Genomic DNA, 27,855 nt, shown 5'->3' with positions numbered 1-27,855 from the left:
AAAAAAAAAAACCGTCATGGATTTGACTTATTGTGGAAACTGAAGCAGTGAGACACCAGGTGAGTTTGGTAACAGTTTTAATATCACTGGTTCACAGACAAATCACCTTCATTATAATTATATATTGTGAATCTGTGAGGCTGAAATCACACGACCTAATCTGATGAATGAATATAATGAATAATAGTTTTACATTCAGTTTCCAAACGAACAGCTTCTCTAATTAAAACCATCTGAGGACGTGCACGAGCAGTAAAGTCAGCTCCAGGCTGTGAGACAGAACTGAGCAGCTGGTTTTCTGCAAAATAAGTACCTGCTAATGTGGTCACGTCCAGAATCCTCAAAGTCTCTTCACACAATGTAAAAGAAAAATATTTCATCCAATGCACAAGAAACTGTTAAAAAATGCTTTGAAGTTGCAAATCCTGTTTTCTGATCCCAGCAGAGACGTAGCTGCAGAAAACAGACGACGTCTCTGCACAATTTGATCCTGAACTGTCAGATGTTTTTGGATTATGTTTGGGTATGTTTCGATGTCTCTTTCCAATATTTTATTTTTTCATACAATAAAATGTGTATATTTTTCTCCTGTCGTTGAAAATAAGCAACAAGAGGTGACGTTTCAGACTAGCTGACTGAAAAACTGAGTATGTTTTCATCCAGATGGTTGAAGAGTCTTTGAGGATCCACAGACTGGCTGATGTTTATCTGGTGCTTTGCTCTGTGACTCAGACGTCAGAGGTCAAAGACAAGAGACTGACTTTCTGTGAGGGAGTTAGTTCAACTACCTGGAATATAAATAAATATAATAGATAAATTATATGTTAATCCACAAACATTGAAAATAATGGTGAAAACTTCTCGGCTTCACTTCAAAAAATTCATCTGGGAATCAGATCAGACACTTTCTTTACTTTGGAGATCATTTTCTCTTTTACTTTGTAAACTTATATGAGTTTATAAATAATGTTGTGTAATAACTGTCTGTGTAATAACATGCTGGTACAAAACTACAGAAGTTTGTGACTTAGTGATATTTAAATTGTCCAAACAAGGAGTGAACTTTTGAACTGTGTTTGGTTATAAATTATATTTATTATTTCTGAGAAGGGGAGAGAAAATCACAGGAGAGCGACACGTTACGGAAAGAAAAAGGAGGGAATCATGAAAAGTTTGGTTGTCATTCATTTTCGGTCATTTCTTCATGATGGAGCTTTTCACCACCTGAGCAGACATGAAACTGAAACATGACATCTTACTTTGAAGTTCAGATCCCAGAAATCTCTGATCTGAGGAAGTTGATAAAGGTAGAAAGTAGAATTGTCAGATTCTGGGTAAATTCAGCAGCTTTGGATCAGACCTCTCGTCCTGAATTTTCTGACTGTTGTCCTTTGCATAGCAACAGACGCTAAGGCTCATGGGTGATGGAGTATTTGGAGCAATTTAACATAAAAACTTAAATGAAGCTTAATTTTGAAACAAGTCTCACATGATCCTGAATAACAGACTAAACAGTTGTTTAAAATTAAAATCAGTGACTCAGATCAGAGGTTCTCAAAGTTTTTCACATCAAGGTCTTTAATCTGACCACATTTTTGCTTTTAGATGTTTTATTACAGAAAATGTTTGAAACCCATCAACAAAATATTCATATGTTCTGTCATTTATTATAATTACAGTGAGAATAAATTGTTCACCTTTTTGCTTGGGACCAGGATTGAGAACCACTGATTTAGAGGAAAGTGCATATTTAAAAAAAACAAAGGATCAGGAAGCAAAGAAAAGAAAGAAATTGTATTTCGTAAAACGTCAACTAAAGACTTTTGAAAAATAATTATACATATTTAAACTCAGTGATTTTTTAAAATCTATTCTTGTTAAAATTTAAAAACCTGATTAATTATTTTATCTATAAAATGTCACAAAGCAGTGAAAAATGCCTCAGGATAATTTCCCATGATGTTTTATCTGAGCGACAGTGTAAAGTTCACTTTACCTTCATGTGACAAAAAACATTCAATCCTGATTAGAAATAAAAAATTACTTGGAAAATGACTGAAACTATTAAATCAATTATCTAAATAGTTGCTAATTAATTTAATGGCAGATATAATTTGGCTTTAGTGTGGTAGAGACAGTGTGAAACCTCTGTTGTACTGTTTCCTTCACTGCTGCTGTGATGTAAGATACTTCCTGTTTTTGTTGTTTCTTCAGATTATTTGTGTAAAACTAATCTTGACTGTTGTTTCTTGTGTTTCTGTTTTCAGGAACATTGAGGCTTTTATTCTGAAAGGACACTTGAATCTTTAAATTTTAAGTGTAAAAATATTTTTTTGCTTTACTTGAGTGAATCTAATCATGATATCGAGTGTGGCCCCTTCACTCGTCGGGGGAGCAGGTGTACACCTCCCCGGGGTCCTCCAGAGGGGGGGTGCAGGGCGGAGGAGATGGGGACCGGGGTTCCTCCTCCTGCAGCTCCATGGAGTTCTCCTTGATGGCGTTCCTCCGGCCGATGCTCCCTCCCATCCCGAAGCTCCTCATGCTGCCGCCGCCACTGCTGCGAGGACTGGGGCTGCTGAACACCGCCTCCCCGCCACCACGCCTGGGAACACCCAACACATCAGGAGGAAGAGGAAGAGGAGGAAGAGGAGGGTCAGAGGGAGGTGAAGGACAGAGGAAGGAGAGAGAGCAGCGAGAACTTGGTGGCTGGTTGCAAAGCGAGAATTTAAAAAAAAAAGTTGAAGCCCTGAAATGTTTGAGCAGAGATCAGGACAGAAGAAGCTCTGAGGACAGATCACAGATCAGTGGTGTCTGAGGAGAAGACAGAAGCAGGAGCCAGACGTGAAGGAGGAAGAGGACAAATCACTGATCATCTCATCTGATGACGTCACAACGTTTAACAGAGTAACTACACAGAATCAGGGCTGAGGGGGTTTTCATCAGCGTGAAATCATTTTAGATTTGACGTCAAAACCAAACTGAGGAAAGAAAAACTCAGTTTCCTGTCTTCAGAACAACATCATCGTCCCAGAACAGACAGAGGTTGTAAAGTTAAACTACGTCTCAATTTTCAATTTGACATTAAATCAGTGTAACATGGAGAAATAAAGCTAAAAGAAAAAATGTGTTCAACTTATTTTGAGAATGACTTCTTTACTATTCAGAAGATACTGTGACTGTATGTGTTAATTTGGTGGCCGGCTCCATCTTCCACACATTTTTCCCAGTCAATCACTGGTTCTCGGTTTTTCTTTCTTGTTTCCTTTTGTCCTCCAAGAATCAGAGAAACTAGAAACAATAAGCTGAGCTGAAACTGACTGAAATAATATTAGAGGATGAATTCAATGTTTCATTTTGTCCATGTTGACCTTTACATGAAGTCTGTGAATGAATCTTGTTAGCCGTGTTAGCAACAGAGCGCTAATGTTCTTATTGTTACCAAACAAAACTCACTACATTAATTCAGTTTTTTAATAAGCACTGAATTCATGACTTAATTGTTCATTTTCTAAGTTGCCGGAAAAAAAAGATTAATGGAATTTGTCCCAGTTAGTTTTTCAACTGGGAAGTTTTCAGTGAAGATAACTTTTTCTTATAGGTGCATATGGTATAAATATAGTGTAAAGTATCCAGTCTAAAGGTAGATGTCCATGTGTTTGTGATTATAAAGCAGGTCTAGGTTCTATATTAATACCGTGAAAGTATCAAAGCCTCAGTCCACAGAGAAATGCACACAGCCTGTATTCAGACACTGAGCCTTAAAACCAGCCGTCAGGACTTCTGGAACTTTGTGATGTCACAACAAAGCAGTCACCATCCTCAACAATGCCTCAAGCCCCGCCCACCTGGACCCACCATCCAACCCTGCAGGATTTTGTTTCTCTGAGTGTTTGCCTGAAATCTGCTATATTTTTATTGAATCACTCAGAAAACCGTCAGCCAATTAGAGGAGAGATCAGATCCTCTCTTCTGATTGGCTGACTGACCTGTTGTTACTAGAGCTCCAGAGAGAAGCCTGAGAGAGGAGATGTAAAACTACACTGAGATGGTTTTTGGTTCTTAAAACCACAAATATATCTTCTGATGGAGATCAACACTTCAGATAAAACTCAGGAGAAGTTAAAATATGGGACCTTTAAAACAACTGAATCAATTAATCGATTATAAATGAACTCGAGTGATGGACTAATTGCTTCAGCTCTGCTCCACCCGTCTCCACCTGTCTCAGTCTGACCGCTGTTACCTCAGTTTGCTCCTGAGTGATGACACCTCTCTGTTCAGGGCGTCGTTGGCCTCGCTCGCCTCATCCAGCTCCCTCTGCAGTTTCCTCCGAGCCGCCGCCATGCGCTGCGCCTCCTCCTCCGCCTCCTCCAGCTGATGCTTCAGCTGCTTCACCCGCACGTTGCCCTTCTCCGCCTGCACAGAGGGGACACAGAGGGGACGAGCTGTTGTGTTTACAGGTAAATGACTGAGCGTGTGGTGACAGGTTTTTTTGGCAGGTACCTGAACGCAGCCGTGTTACCTGGTCTTTGTATTGCTGCGCCTGCTTCCTCTCATCCTCCATCTGGATCGTCAAATCCTTCAGCTTCTTCTCTCTCTGACGCAGATTCTTGGCGTTGGCCTGACGCTCTCTGCACAGCATCATCATCATCATCATCATCATCATCATCATCATCATCATCATCATCATCATACAGAGCAAAACACTGTGTCTAATGAAAGAACATCTAAACTTTTACTTATGTCTCAGGTTTGCTTGAGTTTATGTTGCCAGCGTTTGTACTTTGGAACTGAACTCTGTTTCCCATCATGCATCATTACCTGCTCTCGATCTCCAGCTGCTCCTCAGCCTCTCTCAGTTTGCCCTCCAGGGCGGTGATGGAGGATTTGAGCTTGGAGCGGCCCTGGCCCTCCATCTCCTGCAGTTTGGCCTTCAGCTCTCGGGTCTGTCTCTCCAGCTGCTGCCTGGATCCCTCCCTGCTCTGAGCGGACAACCTCTCCGCCGCCAGCTCCGCCCCCAGCTGCTCCACCTGCACAGCACCAGGACCAAGAAGAGACAGGAGACTTAGAGTCCAGACTCTAACACCACTTAGACTTCTCCAGTCCGGTCTGGAGCCTCTCTGGTCCCACCTGGACCTACCAGCTGCTGGCTCTTCCTCAGCCGGTCGTTGAGGCTCTCTGCGTTGGCCTGCTCCTCCTCCAGCTCCTCCTCCAGCTGACTGATCTTAGTCTCCAGACGACGCTTCTCATCAGACAGCAGTGACCTGAACAGAAGGAGGAGGAGGAAGATAGAGGAAAAGGACGGCTGGAAGGTAAATATCAGTCTTTTTATATATTTTTTGACTCACAAGAATTTATTTCACTGAAGATAAAAAAGTTGTTGATGCTGGGAGGCAAGTCAGGACCTGATCAACCCCAGTTGGGTCACCAGGGTGAGGGGGTCTGATGCTGAAAGACCTGAAACCTCCTGTGACCCCAGGACCATCAGTGAGGAAGCCTCCCAGCTCATGTGAGAGAGGATTTCATGGAGGCTTCACCCGTGAACACATCATTAGTCACAACAGCAGAACACCTACCTCCCAGAGGAGTTACTGGCCAGCTCCTCATGCAGCTCGTCTCTCTCCGTCTCCGCCTGCTTACGAGCTCTCTCTGCAGCTGCCAACATCTGGACAGGCAGACAGGAAGTGGATGGTGAAATACAGGAGGTAAAAAACAGATGAATATGATGTTATCAGATCAAAGAGTGAGAGAGTTTCAGGCTTCACAGAGGAGACTCATGTTTACCACATACAGTGAACGTCTCACACTAACACACACATTTAATCCAATCCCGATGTTTTATTATTCCTCTGTGTGAGGTGTTTAAGAGTTTACGTCTTTGGTAGGAACCAGTGGAGCCACAAACAGAGGAGGGACCACTTACAGCTTCAGGAAAATATATAAAACATGCTCAGCTTCATCATTTGAGTCAAAGAGTAGAAGTTATCGGCTTCAGACTGTAGCTCAGACTTTGTGGTTTTCTTTTTATTACCTAAGTGTGGTGGTTTATCCATCCTGCAGAAACCAGGCTGAATCTCAGTCACAGAATTCATTCATACATCCTGTCTGCTTTTATTGACTCTGTTTCAGCTGCTTATGATGAACATGCAGCTTAAAGAAATGAGGTCAGAGGTCAGTCGTTGTCACAGTAACGAGGTGTCTGAATTTCTCTCCTGCAGATTTTAAAATGTTGCTGACAAACGATCCTGATTGGTGGGGAGCTCTGACTCATCACATGACCTCACCTCGTGCAGCTGGACGATGTCGGCCTCCAGGACCTTGGCTCTGCGCTCAGACTCTCTGGCTGAAGCCAGGACCTCCTTCTGGGCCGCACGAGAGTCCTCCAGCTCCCTCCCGACATCCTTCACCTGGCCCTGTGAGGAGCAGGGAGGGAGGGGGGGTCACACTCACAGTACAGGAGCACAGTTTTAATACACATTTATTTATGTGGATACAGAAGATAAAGGAGAAGCCTTTAAATCGGTTTCCATAAACATCAGTTCTGCTTTAGCTGCTTTACAGCTTCGACTTCTTCTTGATTTCAACTCAAAGATCCTGAGTCTGAATTCTGGATCTGCTGACCTGGATCTTGCGGAGCTGCTTGACTGCCTCGTCACGCCCCCTGCTGGTGGCCTCCAGCTGGTCCTCCATGTCCTTCAGCTCCCCCTCCAGCTTCTTCTTCCCGGCTGAGGCCTGACCTCTCTGCTTCTTCTCCTCCTCCAGCTCCGCCTCCAGCTCACGCACCTGATGGAGACCGGGGTGGGAGCAGGAAGCAGAAACTAACGTCACCTCCTGTATGATCAGACCTTAAAGACAAAGGTGTAGCAGCTGCAGGTTGTACTCCACCTGTTTGAGGAGCTGCTTCCTCTTCTCCTCGCCCATCTCGTCGCGGGCCTGCAGCTCCCTCTCGTGCTGAGCTTTCAGGGCCTGACTGTTGACCTCCAGACGCAGCTTGGCGTCCTCAGCGACCTGCAGCTCATCCTCCAGCTCCTCCATCTGTGTCCTCATCTCCTCCACAATGGCCTCCAGGCCACGCTTCGCCTTCTCCAGGTCGTGGACCTGACGGAGGACGGAGAGCAGATCAGATCAGATCAGATCAGATCAGATCAGATCATCATGTCGACCTTTCTATTAACAGAAAATCAGACTTTGCTTCTTACACTCTTTCCCACGTCGTCCTTGGAGCTGATGAGATCCTCCATCTCAGCTCGGAGGCCCTTCATGATCTTCTCCGCATCCTCCAGAGCGTCCTGGTTCTCCTCCAGAGCTCTGGACAGAGCTAACACCCGAGTCTCCTTCTCCCTCGCCTCCGCCTCCGCTCGATCCCGCTCCTCTGCAAACTTACAGGACACGGCTCGCTCCTCTGCCAGCATCTGACCAACACGACGACAGAGGAGATCACAGGGAGTTAGAGCTCCTGGAGCTTTTTAAATAAACGTCTCATTGAATCTGTTTCTACTGTGTGACTTTTCTCTTGACACTAATCTCAGACTCTCTGTTTGATGTGAACTGTGTCTTTAATCCATCAGAGCTGCTGCAGCCATAAACGTTTAAAGGTCCCATATTTTATATTTTATCTGAAGTGTTGATCTCCATCAGAAGATATATTTGTGGTTTTAAGAACCAAAAACCATCTCAGTGCAGTTTTACATCTCCTCTCTCAGGCTTCTCTCTGGAGCGCTAGTAACAAGTCAGTGAGCCAATCAGAAAAGAGGATCTGAGTTTCTCTCTTCTGATTGGTCTGCAGAGTGCTTTTAAAAAAGAGTCGCTGTTCCACATAAACTATGAATATCAACGAAAAACATCAGAAAAATAAATTTGGTTTATTATTTAGTCTATTATTATATTATTTTCGTTTCATTTGATTTCATTTGTATGTAATCTGTATTGTGAGATAAATTCCTGGGAAGGAGTCGTTTTTAAATCCCAGGAAAATCCTCAACTCTAATGTGATGACGGACACATCTGTAGCACGTACACAAGTGTAAGTGTTGCTTCTGTAGAAACACACAGAACACACTGATCTGTCAGACCTGATCAAACTTCTTCTGCTTCTTCTCCAGGTTGGACACGAGCTGCCTCTGGCTGTCCAGGTCCATGAGGACATCCTCCAGCTCCTGCTGCAGCCGGCTCCGGCTCTTCTCCAGCTTGTCGCAGGCCGAGGCCCTCTCCTCGTACTCGCCGTTGACCGACTCCAGCTCGCGCTGCAGACGCTTCTTCCCTTCCTCCAGCAGCTCCACCGCCCCCGACAACTCGTCCAGCTTCTTCTTGTAGTCGGACAGCTGGCAGAGGGTGAGACAGTGAGAGGTTGTCATTGTTTCTACAGATCAGGTGGAAACACCGCAACAGATCCGTTTAGCTGATTCATCTGAAGTTACGTACCTGCATGTTGAGGCTGGAGATCTGCCTCTCCACGGCCCGTTTGGCCTCAGTCTCCTCCTCCAGCTGCTCCATCAGGCTGTTCCTGTCCTCCTCCATCTGACGGAGACGTCCGGACACATTCAGCTTCTGACGGGTCTCCTCTGACAGCAGCTCCTGGAGGGAAAGGACGAGGAGACGTCAGTCGGTCGGTCCACCACTTTGGACTGGACTGAAACATGATGTTCACGGTCTCCAGAGGACGAATCCTCCTGACTTTCTAACACCACCCTGAGTTTCAGTGTGAAATATCTCAACATCTCCAGAGGATAACCTCGCAGGACTTTATGATCCTCTGACTGTTCCTCTCACAGCATCAGTGGGTTGATGGATTGACACTGAGTGACACAGTGATTTGCTCACGTTTCCTTCAGCGTCATCATGAGGTCGACATTTTCAGTGACTGGGTGAAATGTGGTGGAGTTTAGTGAACACATTCACATTCATTTTGTAAGAGTGCAGCCTCACAGAGACACTTTCAGTCCTGTTAGACCCTGAAACCAGTCGAGCAAAACACACAAGAAGTTTGTAAAGTAAGTGACACACCAGACTCATGTCCCTGTGGAGGAGCTGTGGATAATCCACTGAAGTCCAGGTTAATCAGCTGCTGTAATGTTACTGTCTCTCACCTGTGCGTCCTGGAGCTGAGAGGACAGACTGGAGACGTCTTTACTCAGCTTGATGTTCTTTCCCTCCACCTCGTTCAACAGACCCGTAGCACTGTCCAGCTCCAGCTAACGGAGAGAAGAGAAAGAGAGAGACAGAGGAAAGGTTTATTTTTATCCTTCACTCTCTTTACACGCTGCTGCCTGAGATTTCCTCCAATGATTCATTTCATTTCAGAGTTTTAGTTGTTGATCTGGCTCTGTTCAGCAGCTCCAAACATAACTAGTTGATGTTGTAACTTGCTTCTTGAAAACTTCCTGTATATCTGTGTTTTCTGTCACAGTTCTTTGTTTTTATCCATCAGTGAGTGATTTAAAACACAAACTGTGTCCGACAGTAATAACTCATTCGTATTTCGGACTCACAGTCATCTTGGAGACTTTCTCTCCCAGCTCAGTCCTCTGCCGCTCGCTCTCGTTGAAGCGGGCGTGCAGGTCGCTCAGCTGACCCTCCACCTTCTTCTTCTTGTGCTCCACGTCCTGTTTGGCGCTGGTGAGGGATCGCAGGTCAGCGCTCAGATCTGCCGACTCCTTCTCCAGAGCCTGCTTTGCTTTCTCCAGACCAGCCCTCACCTGGACAGACAGGTGTGTATGTGGTCAGTCAAGTCAAGGCACAGAGCTTAGAGCCCAAGGGCCTCTCAGGGGCCCAAGAATTTACCTTTATTTTCACATTCATCTCTGCTCATACTCACGAACTAAATATTCATCTCAGTAATACCAGGTTTATTTTGCTGCTTTGTTTTTGCATTTTCTACACCTGTGTGTGTGTGTGTGTGTGTACCCTCTTGGCCTGCTCCAGCTGCTCACTGAGCTCCTCCACAGCCTGACTGTGTTTCTGTCTTAGATCCTGGATTTGAGCCTCATGGCTCCGCCCCTCCTCCTCCATGGCTTTCTTCAACATGGCCACCTCCTGCTCACGCTTCGCCCTGTCGACCCCCACAACACATGCACACACACACACACACACACACACACACACACACACACACACACACACACACACACACACACAGACACATCAGGTCACCACAACATATCTAACATGACCTACAGATTTTGGCGACCAGTTTTCAAACCTCCACCGTTATGCAGACAATGTGTAGACTTAATTATTTAAAATAAGTAATGTCTAAAAATTCCTAGAAAAAAAACAACCCAGAACCTTCCATGTGTCACCTCCTGTTAGGCGGCAGAGATCACGCCACTGTCAGATCGCTGCTTTTTCCTTCATTGTCATTTAGGCCTCACATGGTGCAGCTGCTGAAACAACTGAAGACGAGCCTTTAAATTAAGGCTCATTAAAGGCCTCAGAGCCAAGTGGGAAAAAACTTTTTGTCAGGAAAGTTTATTTTTGTAATATTCATTTTGGCCACAAGAGGCTGTTTAGAGCAGATGGAGAAATTAAAAATCACCTGGACTAAAGACGGGGGTGGTGGTGCACCTCAGCCTCTTGTGGCCAACATGAGTATTATGTTGTATAAAAATCCTGAGGAAAAAAAACTGGGCTATGGTACGTGATTTTTTTCTTGGGGCCAAAATACGCAAAATACAAAAAACTAAAAATCTTGACACAAGGATTTTTTTCACTTGCCCTCAGGAATTCTGTATATTTGCAGAGCACTGTGGTTTTTGTTTATTCTGTTTTATTCCATTGTTGTTTTTTTGTTGTTTGCTTGTTTTATCTTTTCCTTTTAAATGCCATTTATGTAAAGGAACACTATACTCCTATATGTATAACACAACATCTACTCCATATCTGTCCGTCCTGACAGTCTGATCTCTCCTCTATTAAATTTCTCCTTATTTAAATGAACATGTGTGTGGATCCACCAGACAACATATGTAGGACACTTGTGGATCTACGGACCGTAGCTCCTGCTGGGCGGCGGTGGTGTCCAGGCTGTCCTCCAGCTCACTGCGTAGAGCGTTCAGCTCCTCCCCGAGGTCCCGTCGTGCCGCCTCAGCCTTCCCCCTGGCCACCCTCTCCGCCTCCAAGTCCTCCTGCAGCTCTGAGATCAGAGCCTCCAACTCCCGGATCCGCTTCACCGCTGCGCCATGTTGACTGCTCTCCTCCTCCAGGCTGCGGAGACACACACAAAAGAAGTGCAGATATAGTCTCTTAAGTCCTTTAATATCAGGAGTTTTATTCTTGTCTGAGCAGAAATGTCTCTAAGTCTTAAACAGTTTTCAAGACGCCTGTGACACTGAGGAGGATCAGTTCATTAGGGGTCTTGAGCAGGACCATACTGTACCTAAAAAATGTGGGTTTCAGCATCTTTTCTACAGACTGTTTTTCCATATTTTCCCAGCAGAATTTTAGATTATTAGCACCACACACAGGGTAAATTTATAATTCTTAACTTTCAGCTGAGGCTCTAAGAACAGCTAAATAATCAGTGTTGGTTTTTCTGTCGAACACTGTGTTGTGGTCTGGGGGTGTGGTCCCTCTTACCGGGCCTGTGTGGCCTGCAGCTCCTCTTCCTTGGCGGCCAGCTGGGCTCGCAGCTCGGCTAGCTGGGCCTGCAGGTCGGCATGTTGCTCATGGAGGTCGGCCAGCTCCGCCTCCACCTTCCTCTTGGCCTTCTCCACGTCCTGACGACTCTTCTCCTCCTTCTTCAGACGCACTGGACACATCGAACACAAGAAGATAGTGAACAAACCTCTGGGTCATAACTAACATCCTGAAATTAATAAATGCAATTAATCTGAATAACAGCAACAGAAAGACCAAAAGCCTTCTGGTCAAATAAAGAAAGAGCTTCTGAATTGTCAGTTTATGTTTTATAGGACCAAGGTCACTAGATTATCAGCTCCGTTCTTCTGCATCTAAACACAAAACTGAATCTGCTGACTGACCCTCCAGGTCCGAGATCATGGACTCGTGTTTGGCCTTGAGCTTGGTCAGGTTCTTGGACTTCTCCTCCTCCTCAGCCAGGTTGGAGCTCATGTCAGCCAACCTCTCCTCCAGAAGCTTTCGCTCCTACAAACATCAGTGGGTGAGTTCAGTTTAAACTGTGAATGAGACTCTGGACCACACCAGTGCACAACCCTGCCCCCCTTCATACCTTCTGCAGTTTGTTGTTCTGGTCCTCCATCAGCAGGATGTCGTCCTCCAGCTTCTTGACTTTTCCCTCCACAGCCACTTTCTCCAGCTGCAGTTTCTGCCGAGCGTCCTCCTCTTCTGCTATGTGCGCCTCCATCAGCTGCAGGAAAACACTGTGTTTGTGTTTGTGTCATAAAAAGTCAGAAAGTACAAGAGAAGCAGGTGAGAACAAGTGTCCACCTGTAGCTGCTGCTCCATGTCCTTCTTCTCCTGCTGCAGGGCGTTGCTGCGGTCCTCTTCCTCCTCCAGCCGGGCCTCCATCTCATGCAGCACCTCCTCCAGCTCCTGCTTCTTGGCCTCCAGTCTCACCCTCATCTCCTCGGCCTCAGCGTACAGCTCCGTCTCCGCCTGCAGCTTTGACTCCAGCTGAGCTCGCTCCTCCATCAGCTGCAAACACACACTTCAGTCGTTTCTGGACATTTGTTGTTTTCTGACACAGAGAAGAAGATGAACACCTGCGCTCGTCTCACCTGGCTGTGTTTCTGGCTGATGTCCTTCAGCTCGGCCTCCGACTTTGCTGCCACTTCTTTCGCCACCTTTAGCTCCTCCTCCTTGTGACTCATTTCCTCTTCTTGTCTGGTTACCTGCAGCAGGGGCTTCACCTGATCCGTGGACAGACACATCACACGTCCACAACTCAATCTTGTTTGTGTTTTTTTTAATATACAATACAAAGACTTTCAGAGTAAAAGTCCCGACACACCAAAACCAGAGAGAACTGAGGGATGGATGAGAAATTAAGAATCTCTTTGTATCATGTTGCATCAATAATTCTGAAAACCCATATGTAGTGTGTGTGTCTGTGTGTGTGTGTGTTTGCGTGTGTGAGTGTGTGTGTGTTACCTTAGTAAAAAGCCTCCACCACTGCCAGTTCTTGAGTTTAAGGTAACAGGCGGCGTTTCTCTGGATGACCTTCATGGCGCTCAGCTGCTGCTGACGTTTACTGAAAGCTCTGAGACAAACACAGAAGATTCAGATGTAAGTGTGTGTGTGTGTGTGTGTGTGTGTGTGTGTGTGTGTGTGTGTGTCTCTCTATGTTTGTGTGTGTGTGTGTAAACGAGTGCAGGTAATTTTGTAATGAACAGTACGTGGAAGTGTTCCTCTTACTTGCGGGCCAGGAAGCCTCGTGCTTGTGCCTGGAAGGCGATGATGATGACGGTGAGTTTGAGGTCTCTCTCCTCCTCCAGCTGAGCCAAAACTCCCGTCCTGAAGAACATCTTACTCTGACCAATACGGTACAGGTTAGGGTCCAGGTCCAGGTGCTTTACCTGGAGGAACAGTGGAGTTAAACTTCTGCTTCTACAAAAACATTCTCATAATCCAGTTAATTCATATTGATCCTCTCAGCTTTCACTTCACGGCTGTAGGTTTGCAGGTCTGATGCAGATCATGTCTGACCATCACTGGGGTCATGACCTGGATCAGTGTTCACTTCACCCAGCTCACCATCAGACAACACGCCTGTTTCCCGTCCATGAAGCCTTTAGGGATGGCATTGGCAGCCAGAATCTCATATCTACAAACAAGAACATGACAGCGACATCACAAAAAGGGTCGCACTCATATGGTGAGTTGGCATCATTACAAAGAGCTACAACTGTGATTTATACTGGACTTTGATGAGCTAATGCTTTTATTAAAAAATTTAACTAATTTTGAATTTTAGTCGTCGCCATCATTGAACTTTCGGCTCTTTTCCACTGATATAAAGGAAACAGCCTCCAGTTGTGAAGCTTGCACCACAACACACCACAATAAAGCAACAAATGTCACTTTGACTGCTGGAGGTTCTGCGTGCTCTGACCTCAGGTTTAACCTCAACCCTGGAACCACATCTCAACCCTCCAACAGGCCTCTGAGCTCAACTGAGGACAAGACTGTGCAGCAGGAAACATATGAAATATATTAAAAACACTGCAGTCTCCTTTGATCATTTTATTTTGAAAGGTTTTCCTTCACAGATACTGTCAACGTTAGTACAGAGATATGAAAACTGATATCGACCCCTCTGTAATAACACGAAGCTCCTCACCTCTGTCTGAACTCCTGGAACACGATGCGGTTGGGGAATCCCTGTCTGCAGATTCGAATGCCCTCCAGCACGCCATTACACCGCAGCTGCTCCAGCACCAGGTTGGAGTCCATCTTCCCAGACTGCAGCACAGCAGCCAACCAACAAGCACTGAGTGAACAGTCCACACAGACACCGTCGCCTCTCTATAGACTGTAGCTTAAATAAAACAACATACCCTCTTCTCGTGGTTGGGGATGATGCAGCGGACAAAGTTGGGCTGGGTGTTGTGCAGCGTGGTCATCAGTTTGCCCAGAGACTCTTTGTACAGCTGGCCCACAGTGCGGAACATGCCCTTCTTGGATTTCGTGGAGGTGGGCACGGAACTCTCGGACATCTTGGTCATGGTCTCCAGACCCACCACCCGATCCACTGACAAGTCCATCACAGAACATCTGATTGATTCATTTTATCATCATGACTATAGATTTGAGGTGCAGATAGGACAAAGTCAGTGAGGACATGTCGCCCCCTGATGGAGGACTGACCGTCTTTCCACAGGTCCTGGATGAAGGGACTGGAGGAGTTGTTGAGCAGAGCCGTCACATTGTCATTCAGAGGATCCATGTTCTTCGTCAGCCAGTTGGCTGCATTATAGTCGACCTGGAAACACAAGTGAAGCCACATTTCCGTTGATGTTATGATCATAATGACAAAGATTTTTTTTTATTATCAACAAATCTCATAAAAAGACCAAATGTGTAGGTGGTAGTAGGTAGGAGACATGATGTCTCCTCACCTTTCCAGCGTAGTGCATAACAGTGAACATCAGTTTGTCTTTGTGCTGTTTGGGTTTGGAGAATTTCACGTGACCAGAGTGGGTGTTCAGCAGCTTGTCCACGAAGGACATATCGGTGGCTTTGGGGAACCAGCACTCCTCGTCCAGCAGGGCCAGGATGCCTGGAGGGTTGTTCTGCAGGACACAGAGGGACACAGGGACTCCATCTGACATCATATTATCATTTGTTTCCTGTTGAATTCACAAGAATGTCTGAACCTAAACCAAGAGTCAGGAGCTCCAGTTGTGATACTGTATAAACCCCTCTGCAGTCAAATATGGGATGGATACCACAATACAACATCTGGCCTGCAGGTGAAACCTCTGCAAGCTCTTGCATGTGCTCATCTGCACACACCAGAGGGGTAAAACACCAAATGGTGTTTTTTATTTCTGTATTTAAATTCTATTTTTCTTCTTTTCTCTCAGATCCGGTTTGTTCTCTGTGCTTTTGCCAACCTGCCTCGTTACCCTCCCTTCTCTTATGGCAGAGAACCATGAATTCCACTTCCACAGTTCTGCAGAGGCGTCACTTAAACTTGAACACAGTCAGAAGAGTCTGTTGGGTTTCTTATCATATCCCTCTGCAAATCCACACTCTCACACAAGGATCTCTTAAAATCTTAGTGGTTGACTGTGGATATCATTGTGACGGCTGCACAATGAATACGATACCATGTTTGCTATGTTTTATCACTAAATCTATACATTTATCAAATGTAACAGATGTCATGTGATGTGTGTGTAGCTGCAGCTTGTCCTGACCGGCCTCTCGATGAGCTCGATGCAGGGCTGCAGGTCCAGGCCGAAGTCGATGAAGTTCCACTCGATGCCCTCCCTCTTGTACTCTTCCTGCTCCAGGATGAACATGGTGTGGTTGAAGAGCTGCTGCAGACGCTCGTTGGTGTAGTTGATGCAGAGCTGCTCAAAGGAGTTGTCCTGAGGAAGAGACACAATCAGCTATTAGATAATTACATAAAAAATATGATAAAACCAGCAGTCAAGTATTTAAATGTTTTAAAATGTTTTCAGTAAATGTTTACCTCAAAAATCTCAAAGCCAGCGATGTCCAGGATGCCCAGGAAGGAGGACGACTGTCTCTTGCTCTTGTCCAGGGTCTTGTTGACCCTCGCCAGGATCCAGCGAAACAGACGCTCGTACATGGCCTTAGCCAGAGCCTCAATCGCAAAATCAGCCTGAGGGGGAGGAAGGTGAGGAGGAGGAGGATAGAGGTGAAAGACAGCAGAAAGCATTATGATTCCTTTTGGGATCATTTTACAGCTGGAAAAGTGATGCAACAGAAGGATCAACATCATACCAAGAAACAGTTTGTTTCAAATGTAACTTCAAACATTCACTTTTCATGAGCACTGACATTTTCTTAGACTGTTTAATTTTCCTCCACTACTTTTCAGAGCAAAATATTCTCCCGTAGCGTTTTTATTTATTTAATTAATGAGGTTTGGTTTGTTTTTACCTGTTGCTTGGTCTGAGCCTTCTGCACCACCTCCCGGCCCACTTTGATCCGGGGGGTGAGGATGGCGCGGGTGAAGTCGGTCACATTGATGCCCTGCAGGTGACACACCTTCTGGGCAGCTGTGGATGATGGGATGTGATGATGTAATGAGACAGCGGAGGTCAGATGAGGTGAGTTAAAGGTGAATCTACAGAAGTGGTTTTGGTGTTTTTGTAAAATGATTACCGGTGTTGTCGGGCATGGTGGCCTGCTCGCTGTTCCTCTCCTTCTCAAACTTGATGTTGCCCAGTTGGAGCACAGTGGACACCACCTTCAACATCCCTGCAGAGGACGAGGAAGATGAAGATAAGAATGAGGTGTAAAAGGATGAATAAATATCCAGCAGTTACAGAGGTACTCATGAGTTTTTGCTTTATGTATGTGCTACTGAAACTGTGCATCTCTACATCCAAGGTGAAAGACTGTTATGTGTCCAAGGACAGGAGATGTCCCCAGGATGACCCCATCACTTACTACAGTTGTAGTATTTTGTAAACGTAGAAATGCAGATAATCGATCAAAAACAACTTTTATTCTAATCTCCTGATGTTTTTTTTATCAATTATCAATTTTATCAATGAACCGACATTTTCTACAAAGCAACATTAATGCAACAGCGCCCCCTTGCAGAAAGAGGTGGATTTCATAGGAAGGGAAATGCGACTATTTAATAGTTTGAGTTATTGTTTAACATGAAGAACAAAAATCAAGTTTAATTTCAATTTTAAGTCTTTTATTTTTTTGTGTTTGGATTTTAAATTAAAATCAAAAATTCTGCTTCTAAAAAAACATTAATTATAAATCACCTGCACTGTAATAATGACACTTTAAGGTACAAAGACACACAAGTGCAGACTGATGTTCAAAAGCAGCTCAGAAACTGTTTGGATGGACGGACAACATCTGAAACATATGAAACAAAGGGTCTGAGGTTTATGTTGTTGTTGTTGCTGCTGCAGTGTGTGTTGTGACAGACTCAGAGCGATGTGTGTGGGTGTGTGTGTGTTGTGACAGACTCTGAGCGGTGTGTGTGTGTGTGTGTGTGTGTGTGTGTGTGTTGTGACAGACTCTGAGCGGTGTGTGTGTGTGTGTGTGTGTTGCGACAGACTCTGAGCAGTGTGTGTGTGTGTGTACCTAGTCTCTCATCCTCGGTGAAGCCCATGATCTCCATGGCCTCCAGGGTCTCGTCAAACAACTCGTCGTCCTGCTGACCAGGGATCTCCACGTGACCCGCCATCAGGAAGCGGTAGCTGTTGAAGTCCTCCAGCAGCAGCTCCTCTACACACATCAGTCCAAAGATCAATGACATGTTTAGAAAGAGTAGAACTTTCTTTACACTCTCTATTTTCTTTATTCAAAAGAGTTAGACATAGAAATGTAAAATAAAAGAGACATGTGGTACTGAGGCTTTTTCATGACCAACAACTGCTGGTAGCGACACATCATCTCTAAAGGTTTGAGCTCTGTCCTCAAACCAGATGTCAGCTGACTTACTTGTATAAGTAAGTGTGTTAAATCTTAAAGAAAGAGGAGTGCTTATGTTCATGTCTACGCCGCTCACCCCTCATCTTGTCTTTGGCTCCTGCCACCATGTAGTAGAAGATGTGAAAAGCTCTCTCAGTGTTGGCCTGACGAATACAGCGAGACTTCTCCAGGAGGTCTGAGCAGGTCAGGAGGGGGTTAAGCAGAAAACCAGGTCTGTTCTCACTTTATTATTTCAAGCAAAATTGGCACTTTATGTCATATTATCTGGACATATGGCTCATTATATTTTTAAGGATACAGGTGTCAATATTTGCTCCAACAAGGTAGCCGGTCACATCGAAGTTGAGCTTGATGAACTTGCCCTGTGGACAGACACGACACCAACGATCAGTGAACTGTAGAAACTAAAAGTCAAAATGTTTATGTGAGAGTCGAAGATGACTGAAAGGCTTACGAATCGTGAGGAGTTGTCGTTCTTGATGGTCTTGGCGTTTCCAAAGGCCTCCAGGATCGGATTAGCCTGCAACAGCTGCTTCTCAAGCTCCCCCTACAGCCCACAGCAAGGTTATACATCTGTTTATCCCTCATATATCTGCATGCCACATTTATTGGTAAGCATAACAGGTCAGTAAGACCTCTGCTACTTATCATGTAAATGTGATTGTGTGAGATGTTATACTCACGTAGGCCAGAGATCCTTGCTGCTGCTGCAGAAGAGACAGGAACACAAACACATTAGAAACACAGTGAATGCTCAAACTTTTGTCATCATTTCTTTTAAAAAGTGCAGCATTTAGCATTTTCCCCAATAACTGAACCCACGTGACAGCTGAAAACACAGCAGGACAGCAGGGTCAGAGGTCAAACAGCAACAAACCCACCACAGAAAGTTCATCGCTTGATTTAAAGCAAATGAGCAAAGAGAAGCTGTAACTCATAATCAGTGTTAAAGAGGATTCATGGGAACGGTATGAAGAAAGTTCTTCTCTATAAACAGCAGGTTTCAGGTTAGTTTTTGTATGCTTCTTCATTTTTTCTGTCAGCGTTGGATCAGACACCAGCAGCCACAGCAGCAGCAGCAGAAACACAGACAACAAGAATCTGTCCTCACCTTGGCCACAGCTGCAGCAACTGAATCCTGTCACGTACAGTAGAATATGTGCTTTAATATTTATGCTTTTTTCTTGCTCATCACAAAAGTTCAGTTTACTTTAAAACATCCAAACAAACATGGAGCATCTCAAAACACCTAAAATTTAAAGCTCCATCCAGTCTAAAGGTAGATGTCCATGTATTTGTGATTATAAAGCAGGTCTAGGTTCTATATTAATACTGTGAAAGTATCAAAGCCTCAGTCCACAGAGAAATGCACACAGCCTGTATTCAGAGACTGAGCCTTAAAACCAGCCGTCAGGACTTCTGGAACTTTGTGATGTCACAACAAAGCAGTCACCAAAGGGTTCAAAGCCTCTCTTCTGATTGGCTGACTGACCTGTTGTTACTAGAGCTTGTGCAGAGCATGAACACAGTTAATACTGTTGTTTGCTAAAAAACAATATTAGTTTTCTTCATATTTCCATGTAAATGATATTTTTATTGATTATAATCAACAACCTACAGGAAACTGCTGAAGCATCAGTCTCCTTTAAAAAACTGTTCATGTGTGTAATACACTGATATAATCAGTTAATATAGCAGCTGTCATTCTGATTTATATCTGACGATGTAATAACAGATAAAGACTTGATAGATTGAAGGAAATTTAATGACCAAATATTTAATATTAAAGCAGTGATGGGGGAGGGTACAATGAACACAGGCTCATAGCAGAGTTTCAGAGCTCATCCTCTTTCTGAGCACTTTCTCTTTTCATTTCATTGTGTAGCTGCGACTGTAAGGATCCCGTCATCTATCTATCTATCTATCTATTTATCTATGTATCATTAAACAACTCTGTGAAGTGTCTGGAAGCTGAGGATGTTTCTACTCACTGGGTTGATATCTTTTTTGCCCTTGTGTGAGGAGGCGACGACAGCCAGGTACTGAATCACCTTCTTGGTGTTTTCAGTCTTTCCTGCTCCAGATTCACCTCTGGGTGACACAGCGGAGGGTGAGAGAGGGGAAGGGGTGAGAGGAAGTAGAAGGAAGTAGGAGAAAGATTCGTCCAGTGAATAAAAGCTGTATCAGCTATTTGAAGTTATAAATTATAACTTCTCCACATTAAATGTCTAAAAACAACCAGAGCGCTGTTCTATATGTTGTTGAGTTCTGTTCTTACATTATCACAAATGTTTCCTTCAGTTCTCAAACCAGAGAAATCTGTGATTTTAATCATTGTTAACGCTCCGTTTCATTGGTCGTCTGTCAATGACGTCATATCCTCATATCTCCCTGACTTTGTCTTAAGTCACATTTTTAAGATTCACTTTTTCCACCTTGGTGTTTTTCAACTATATATTTGAACCGGATGAAAGATTTTAGCTGTGGAAGCTGTGGAAATGTTAGACAGCTCAGCTCCAGCCAATCACAGACATCCTGTATCACTGAAGAGCGTCGACCAATCACTGGCTTTAAACGTGAAACTGACAGAGGGAGAAGCTGACGACAACAACTCCCATGATCCCAGGCTACTTCATGATGTCACCCAACGCCATCTTTTCTTATTGTTGTTGTTATTGTCTTTTCTGAAGTTACAGACCGGGTGTTATAGAACAAATTCCACGTCCAGCTGTTGAGATGTGAATATTTACAGGTTCTCTTTGTCTTTGAGGAATTCATGACCCTTATAGACTAATTGATTAATCGATTATTCAAAAATAATAGTGATTAACTGATGCTTAAATTAGTTCTTAGTGTCACGTTGTGGAGACTCACCTCCCTTTTGTGGGTAAAATACAAGTCCCCACAGTGCAGATCGTTAAAGTTCAGGGTTAATACTTGGTACTAATACTGAGCTTGAGGCCTGTAGTAGTTCAAGTTCAGGTTAGTGTGAGTCTGAAGTGATGGAAACACATTTGTGTGTCCTCACATACATGTGCAGTCTGATGGAAAAAGGTTAAGTGTTGTAAGTTTTGACTCACGTGCAGAGAATAGACTGATCCTCACGGTCTGTGGAGAGAGAGAGAGAGAGAGAGAGAGAGAGGTGTTAAAAGAGGGGAACTAATGTGAGATGCTGACTGAGCTGAACTCGTTACTTGAAGCTGAACGGACCAAACATGAACTCTGAGGCAGCGCCGGCCGCTTCCCTCCGACACCGGAGCGAGCGGCTCGGAGATCTCGTTCAGAGGGAGATTAGCCTCCATCACTAATATCATCTAAAAATAGCAGGTGGATGCGGAGGCTCCATCGCTGTAATCTTCGTCTCACTGCTCCATGTATGGCCATCCTGGAGCTGAATGGAAAGTATGGAGGTGTTCTGAGGTCAGCGGTGGAGAGCAGACAGCACGCTCCGAGGCTTCGGCCAGGACGCCACCGCTTAACTCTGTTAGTAACAATGTGTGTTTGCTGGTTCATACGGCATCTCCCTCCAGCTGATTTATACAGCGGCAGCAGCAGGACACATTAAATACATGAAATATGTTAAAGAACTAATGAATGAGAAGAAAAAGGTGCATGAATCCACTTTCTATAAAAATGAAATCAGATGTGAAAAAAGTCCTGCACCAGCCTGATATCTTGACAACATACACACACACACACACACACACACACACACACACACACACACCTACGTGCGTTTACCTTGCATCATGTTCCTGTAGGCGTTGTCTGTGATGGAGTAGATGTGAGGCGGCACCTCGTGGCGTTTCTTGCCCTTGTACATCTCGATGATCTTCTCAGAGTAGATCGGCAGCATCTTGTAGGGATTCACCACCACACAGAAGAGACCGGAGTACGTCTGAGGGGGGGCGAGAGGGGACACGGAAATCCACATCATGTGACATCACCAAGTCAGAGCAGTCAGCAGCTTTACTCTGCTCTTTCTGCCTGGTTTGTTAATGTTACATACACTCCGCCATGTCTCTATGAAGTGGTGATTTTATAACTTCACTGTTTCCCTGATTCCTCTGCTGCAGTCTAAATTCCATGACTTTCCAGGAATTCCAGGACAAGCAGGAACCTTGTGTGTGAGAGATAATCACTTTGTAATCTAGTTTCATGCAGGTAACTTCGGGACAACTATCATACAGCTGCATCTTGTTTCTCCACCTTCTGTCGACTACTCCACATGAAAGGTGGTGTTGCTCCAGCTGTGACGGCCCTGAGCTGTCGCCTGCCTCTGACTCTGTCCTTCAGGTGCTGCCTGATTGCTTGGACCCTCCCACCTCACCGAGGGAGTGGTTTAAACCTCTCTGCTAAAAGGCCGGGGCCTTTCAGAAAAACCAACCAGTGGCCAATACCACGAAGCAGGTTCAGTGAAAACTCTGAGTTTGTTAACTCTGAATTTCCTTAAACTGAGATCACTTTGACTCTGAGTCACTCAGAGACAACGCTCTCTGTCCTTCAAACAGGGTTCCCGCTCTTTCCTAAAGATCATTTTCCAGGACATTTGCAGTGATGATCTAGCTCATATGACAGACAGGAAGTGATTCATCGCACTGATAAAACACCTCCTATCATGTTGTAATTAGGAATAATCTATAAATATGTGAAGTTTAGATTTGGGAGTCCACAGAGCTACAGCTCGTGTCCACAGTTCAGGGTATGAGGTTTTTTTTTTGGCTGCTCCGACAGGTCTGCTCATATAAGGACTGGAGGAACTGGAGGTCTTAACTTGCAGTGATCTTCATGGCCGTCTGTATTAGATGCATAAGCTTGGATTTTAATTTTTACATCCTGTACCTTATTAGACTTTGTAAGACTGACTGAACAAATACAAACATAAGCTGTTGATCCTCCCAATCCATCCTGAGTCTATGTAGAGAGCAGGGTCTGAACACAGTCCTTAAACGAGGACTTTTCCACCTGAAGGTGGAGTCAACCTGCTGACCGGAGTTATTTTATATTAAGCCTTACATGTTGATGTAAAAGTGCTGCTGTTCTTTTTTTCCACACACAGTTAGAAATGTTCTCCTCTTCTTTTAATTTCTATTTTTGACATTATTTAGAGTTCATTATTTTACATGTGAATTATCCAGAACGCACGGCATGAAGACTTTTAGCCAGGAACACACAAAGTCGATCAACATGCACTTTTAAAAATGTTTCCTAACCATGAAACACTGGACTGAAGGTTCATGTGTTCAGACTGGAATCAAAGTAAACAATTCAATTTTTCTGTAGCTCTGTGTTCATATTTTCACTTTATCATGTTTTCAGTCAGTTGTGTTTGCTGTTGACTTGCAGCTTAAATAATTTGACTTTAAACAGAACAATTTAAATCAGTGATGACTTGTATACATTACATGTTTCCATCTATTTCACATTCTCAGACCTCGTTCTGGTCCTTCATGACAAACACAGTTTGACGGTTTAGTACCTAAACCAAGGCCACAGATCCTTAGTAAATCTCTCCCTTTGTCTGGTCCCCCTCTGGGTTTAGACTTATGTCAGCTTTAGGGGATCATGGTCCGTGTGTGTGTGTGTGTATGTGTATGTGTGTGTGTGTCTCACATAGATCAGGCTGGAGAAGTATCTCTCTCGCAGGTTGTGGAGGACCGAGGCTTCATTCAGGAAGGTGAGGGCGGCCATGTCCTCCACTTTGCTGAACTTGGGTGGGTTCATCTTCTGGATGTCGTCTTTGTTCACCTTCACTTTCTGACCGTTGGAGAGCTCCACCAACACCTGCAGCACAGCAGCAGTAATTAAATCGTAGCAAACTGACCCTCAGTATGTCAACTGTACTTTTAGTGTAAATGGACGTATCAACTGTTTAGAAGAATCTCATAATCTGTGAGGTCATTAAAAAAAACAGAACAGCTTTTTCTGTTCTGGGTAGGATATTATAATATATAATAATTTTAAATAATACTTGTTTAAAAGCACCTGTACTAACAATGGCATCATCAGGTGTACATTACCTCATCACCCTTCTCCTCCTTGATGCTGGCCGGCTCGAAGCCCTCCCTCTCTGATGGCACCCACACCATCTTCTTGGCTGCCCAGTCGGCTTGTGCCACGCCGCTGTTGCGAAAATCATTCTCCAGAAACAGGTACTTGTTGTCGTCAGCGGCCGGGTCAGCCATGTTGGAAATGTCACTGTCAGGAGCTGAATGGACCTGTGGTTCGCAGGTGGCGGCAGCAGAGTTGATCTCTGTTGGTTCAGAGGAGGTCGAGCTGACGTCCGAATCCTCGCTGGAGACTGATTCAGCCTCCGGTGCAGCGATGGGAGTCGAGTTAACCTCTGACCTCTGATTGACCTCTGGCCTGCCGACACAACACACAGGACACAAATCACACACTGACAATGTGGAGTACAACACAATAAGTTGAGATGTCCATCAGTGAGGGTGCAGCAACATGTCAAACACTGACAGTGAACACATCTCTTTTTCCTACGTATGCTATTGAGGCTCCATGTTGAATAAATGCAGGAAAACGTGAGTCTGAATATTTCAATGCTTCATCATCATCATCCAACTATATGTGTCAAATGAGGGACATGGATGACCTGAAGTTTTAGGTTTAACCAACAAGCACATGGTTGTCAGTGATTTTAGGATAATGAAACGAAAAGTTACATGATTCGTTCCTGCTGACAGGTAAAGAGAAAATGAGGACCAGCGGCCGACACTCTGGAAATGATTAGAAAACCTTCCAGAATCACCTGTAGCGTAGTAAAACTGTGCTTCAGCTGCTATATCCTGACACACAACTAGCATGTTTTAGAGACTGTCTCTGGATGAGACAAGGTTTGGTTAAACTGCAGCTGCTTCCCAACAACCTTTCAACTGGAAAGTCCCCGAACTGTGGTCCCTGACGGAGTACACTGTACTCAGGTCATACGCAGGTGAAACCGCCTTCCAAACCAAATGAGAACCCAGTGAAGTTGGAAACCACTGGATTAATTTTAACAATGTGTTGTCTTTTTAAAGCTTGTCATATTATCCATTGTGTAAAATCTTGATAAAAGTAACTAGTCACTAAATAAATAAATTTAGTAGAGAAGAAAGTACAAAGTCGCATAAAAAGGAAATACTAAGGTGAAGTACAAGTACTTGAAAAATTGTACAAACTTGTAAATTGTAAAAGTAGAGTACTTAGAGTAAATGTACTTAAATACTTTCCACTACTGCTAATACAACTATTTAGCCTTCACCACACATGTATTTTAATATTGTTGAATGACAGAACAGGTACCACCACAGGCACATAAAGACTATTAACATGAAATAATAAACTAAATAATGATGTCAAAACAAATATCATGACTGAGCGCCAGTGTTTGCTAACATTAGATCATATATAACATTTTATATTAGTAATGAAATGACAAGCTAACATTAGTCAGCTAAACTGTAACTTCAGGCTAAAGTTAGAAACTAACTAACAATAATGTTCATCCGTACAAACTTCACACAATCTAATTCAGAAAATCTCAAAATAAGAAAGTAAAATGTAATAAACAAGCTTGACATTTAGTTACTGTTACTTACATTCACCGACAGTGGTTCGATTAGCTAGCATGATGACAAGAGGACACTGAGGGGAGAGAGGTAGACAGACCCTCAACTGTTGTCATGGTAAAGAAATGGTACAGTCCGCTTTAGGGGTGTCTGAAATTGTATCACTAGATTCCTTCAGGCATTAATAATATTAATATATTGTGCTTTAACATTACAGATGATCGGGGGGTCTGACCCCCCCCAGCCAGTGACAAGGTAAAAAAAGACAGAGAGAAAAGAAGAAAACTTGGTTTCAAATCTTACAGAGAAACTCAACACGCCCTGACCTCCAGATGTTTCACCTCTCTACACTGCATTCATGTACAGGTGCACTCCAAGAACCTGTGACATCACTGTTGGGTGTGGTCACAGGTGCATCGCAGCACATTCCTGACCACAGCCATCAGTGATGCTGACTGCAGGCTGCGGTGACACACACCGAGTTTCTTTATAATATTGAGTTTTCATGCATAAATAAGCAACAATCAAAAATACGGTTTGAAAAACACACTTGTTATTGTAAGAGCTCAGAAACTGTCACCACATTTTAAATCAACACACCAACACTTTTGGTTGAAAAAAGCAGATATCCACGCTGCACCATGCAGTGGAAAACACACATCAGCCTTCTGTTTCTAACTCTGCACATATTCAAACAGCCTCTTTCTTTCCACCTCATCACACACACGACGCAGAGCTGATGAGGACAAACCAGCATCAATAAAACTGACATTAGCTCATATTTTCTCTCGCTTTCTTCCTCCTTCTATGACTCAACCTGCTGCCTTTGCATCCTAATGAGACGGATCATTTGAATTTGGTTTCAGTGAACTGCCTGACAGATTACTGCTGATAACGGCACATTTCCCTGGGTTTGCATGGAGCTACTTACTCACTTATCCTTGTCTCTTCATGCAGGTCACAAGGCTGCTCTGACCTCCCATTGAACAGCAGGTAATAAAACATGAAAAGCAGCGCACAGATAACCCCTGCAATCAAACAAGTGAGCTGCCATGCTGGAATGCCCATGTTTGGCTAACCCTTTGCTCCTGGTAGCTTGGTAGCCCAAAGAGGGATGCTAGGGACTTAGTAGGCATACTACCTTATAAGGTGCAGCTCATGTGCCCAGCCAAGCTTACCGTTTACACCAAAATGGTGACATGTCACAAGGTGCATCCATGTGTAGCCGCCGGCACACAGGCGAAACAGAGCAGGTATGAGAGCAGGAGTCAACATGACCCGTCTCCCATTGAGATTTCTGCCATATTTACTGGGAACTTTCGTGTTTAAAGTGAATGCAAATGACTAAACATGTTAAAATACCATCCTGGAGCTTTTGTTAAGATTTTGCCAATAAATGTTGGATAATACTGCAAGCTTTGAATTTCACTGTCTAAATAGTCATTTATTTTCTCCTCCATTTATTCCTCTTTAACAGCAACTGTTCACACAATATGTTGCTCAGAGTGACAGAAATGTGACTTTAAGCTTTTAACAAGCAGCTTTTTAGTTTTTCCTCAACATGTACAGTAGTTATTCTGCAGGATTACATGACATTATAAGACTGTATAATTAATTTAACAGTTAATTTCCTTGAAAAGCAGTGGTATAGGCCTCCACTTGTGTCCTGTATTAATGCTGTTGAGTTTAATTTCAGCCTGTTGAAGTTAAATAAATAAATGTCCTTCATACTCACTGTGCAGAGCTTCAGTCCTCAGTGCTGATGGATGGAGCCTCAACTACAGGGCAGCGAGAATAACATGTCAGGTAGGTGAAGAGATGATGATGATGATGATGATGATGTCGTGCTTCCTCCTCCTCTTCCACAACTATTTAAAGCGTCCCGCAACACCTGGGGGTGGAGCAGCGCACAAGCGAGCAATCAAGAGGGTCCGTTCATCCGCCTTCAAAATAAAAGCCCGTTGTGTAGTGTTTCACTGTTACTGAATGAGAGTTATAATATTCGGCTGCTAAACTGTTATAAGTGGTGGAGAGTAACTAAGTACATTTACTCAAGTAGGCCTTCTGTAGACTGGTAGAAGTTTGAGGTAGTTCTACTTTATATCAGTATTTCCATTCTCTGCTACTTTATATTTCTTTAATTATTTAACAGTGTGTCTGTTATATTGCTGCAATAAGCATTCATGTAAAAAAAAAAAATAGTGAAGAATAAACC

At 44.0% G+C, this 27,855-nt stretch overlaps 1 protein-coding gene across 2 annotated transcripts; it reads right to left on the bottom strand.

The window, feature by feature from the left end:
• Window positions 1-60: 60 nt before the first annotated feature.
• LOC139611287 (myosin-11-like) lies at window positions 61-27,522 on the bottom strand. Of its 2 annotated transcripts, XM_071465818.1 has the most exons (44): window positions 27,376-27,522; window positions 24,096-24,441; window positions 23,689-23,859; window positions 21,817-21,973; window positions 21,156-21,183; window positions 20,067-20,166; window positions 19,187-19,213; window positions 18,759-18,782; window positions 18,530-18,622; window positions 18,374-18,437; window positions 18,152-18,250; window positions 17,725-17,868; window positions 16,777-16,872; window positions 16,552-16,670; window positions 16,118-16,270; window positions 15,840-16,013; window positions 15,036-15,209; window positions 14,785-14,899; window positions 14,475-14,668; window positions 14,258-14,379; window positions 13,672-13,741; window positions 13,333-13,493; window positions 13,069-13,177; window positions 12,696-12,827; window positions 12,406-12,612; window positions 12,188-12,325; window positions 11,979-12,102; window positions 11,575-11,746; window positions 10,990-11,202; window positions 9,904-10,048; window positions 9,489-9,695; window positions 9,087-9,191; window positions 8,422-8,574; window positions 8,073-8,321; window positions 7,200-7,412; window positions 6,886-7,098; window positions 6,622-6,783; window positions 6,285-6,413; window positions 5,577-5,665; window positions 5,141-5,264; window positions 4,822-5,030; window positions 4,523-4,631; window positions 4,244-4,416; window positions 61-2,602 (listed from the first exon to the last, which is right to left on the bottom strand). In XM_071465818.1, exons 2-44 carry the CDS (start codon window positions 24,258-24,260, stop codon window positions 2,380-2,382), a joined length of 6,048 nt encoding a protein of 2,015 aa, XP_071321919.1. In that variant the 5' UTR covers window positions 24,261-24,441; window positions 27,376-27,522; the 3' UTR covers window positions 61-2,379. The 2 variants fall into 2 exon arrangements, with proteins under 2 accessions (XP_071321919.1, XP_071321929.1); XM_071465828.1 differs by lacking the exon at window positions 19,187-19,213.
• Between the last annotated feature and the right edge of the window lie 333 nt (window positions 27,523-27,855).

Source organism: Trachinotus anak, unplaced genomic scaffold (assembly GCF_046630095.1).
Source record: "Trachinotus anak isolate AG129_WGS33_773 ecotype Australia unplaced genomic scaffold, CSIRO_AGI_Tana_v1 ptg000003l, whole genome shotgun sequence".
Taxonomy (NCBI): Eukaryota; Metazoa; Chordata; class Actinopteri; order Carangiformes; family Carangidae; genus Trachinotus; species Trachinotus anak.
The sequence above is the reverse complement of the archived record's forward strand: the minus strand, read 5'-3'. Positions and strand labels throughout refer to the sequence as shown.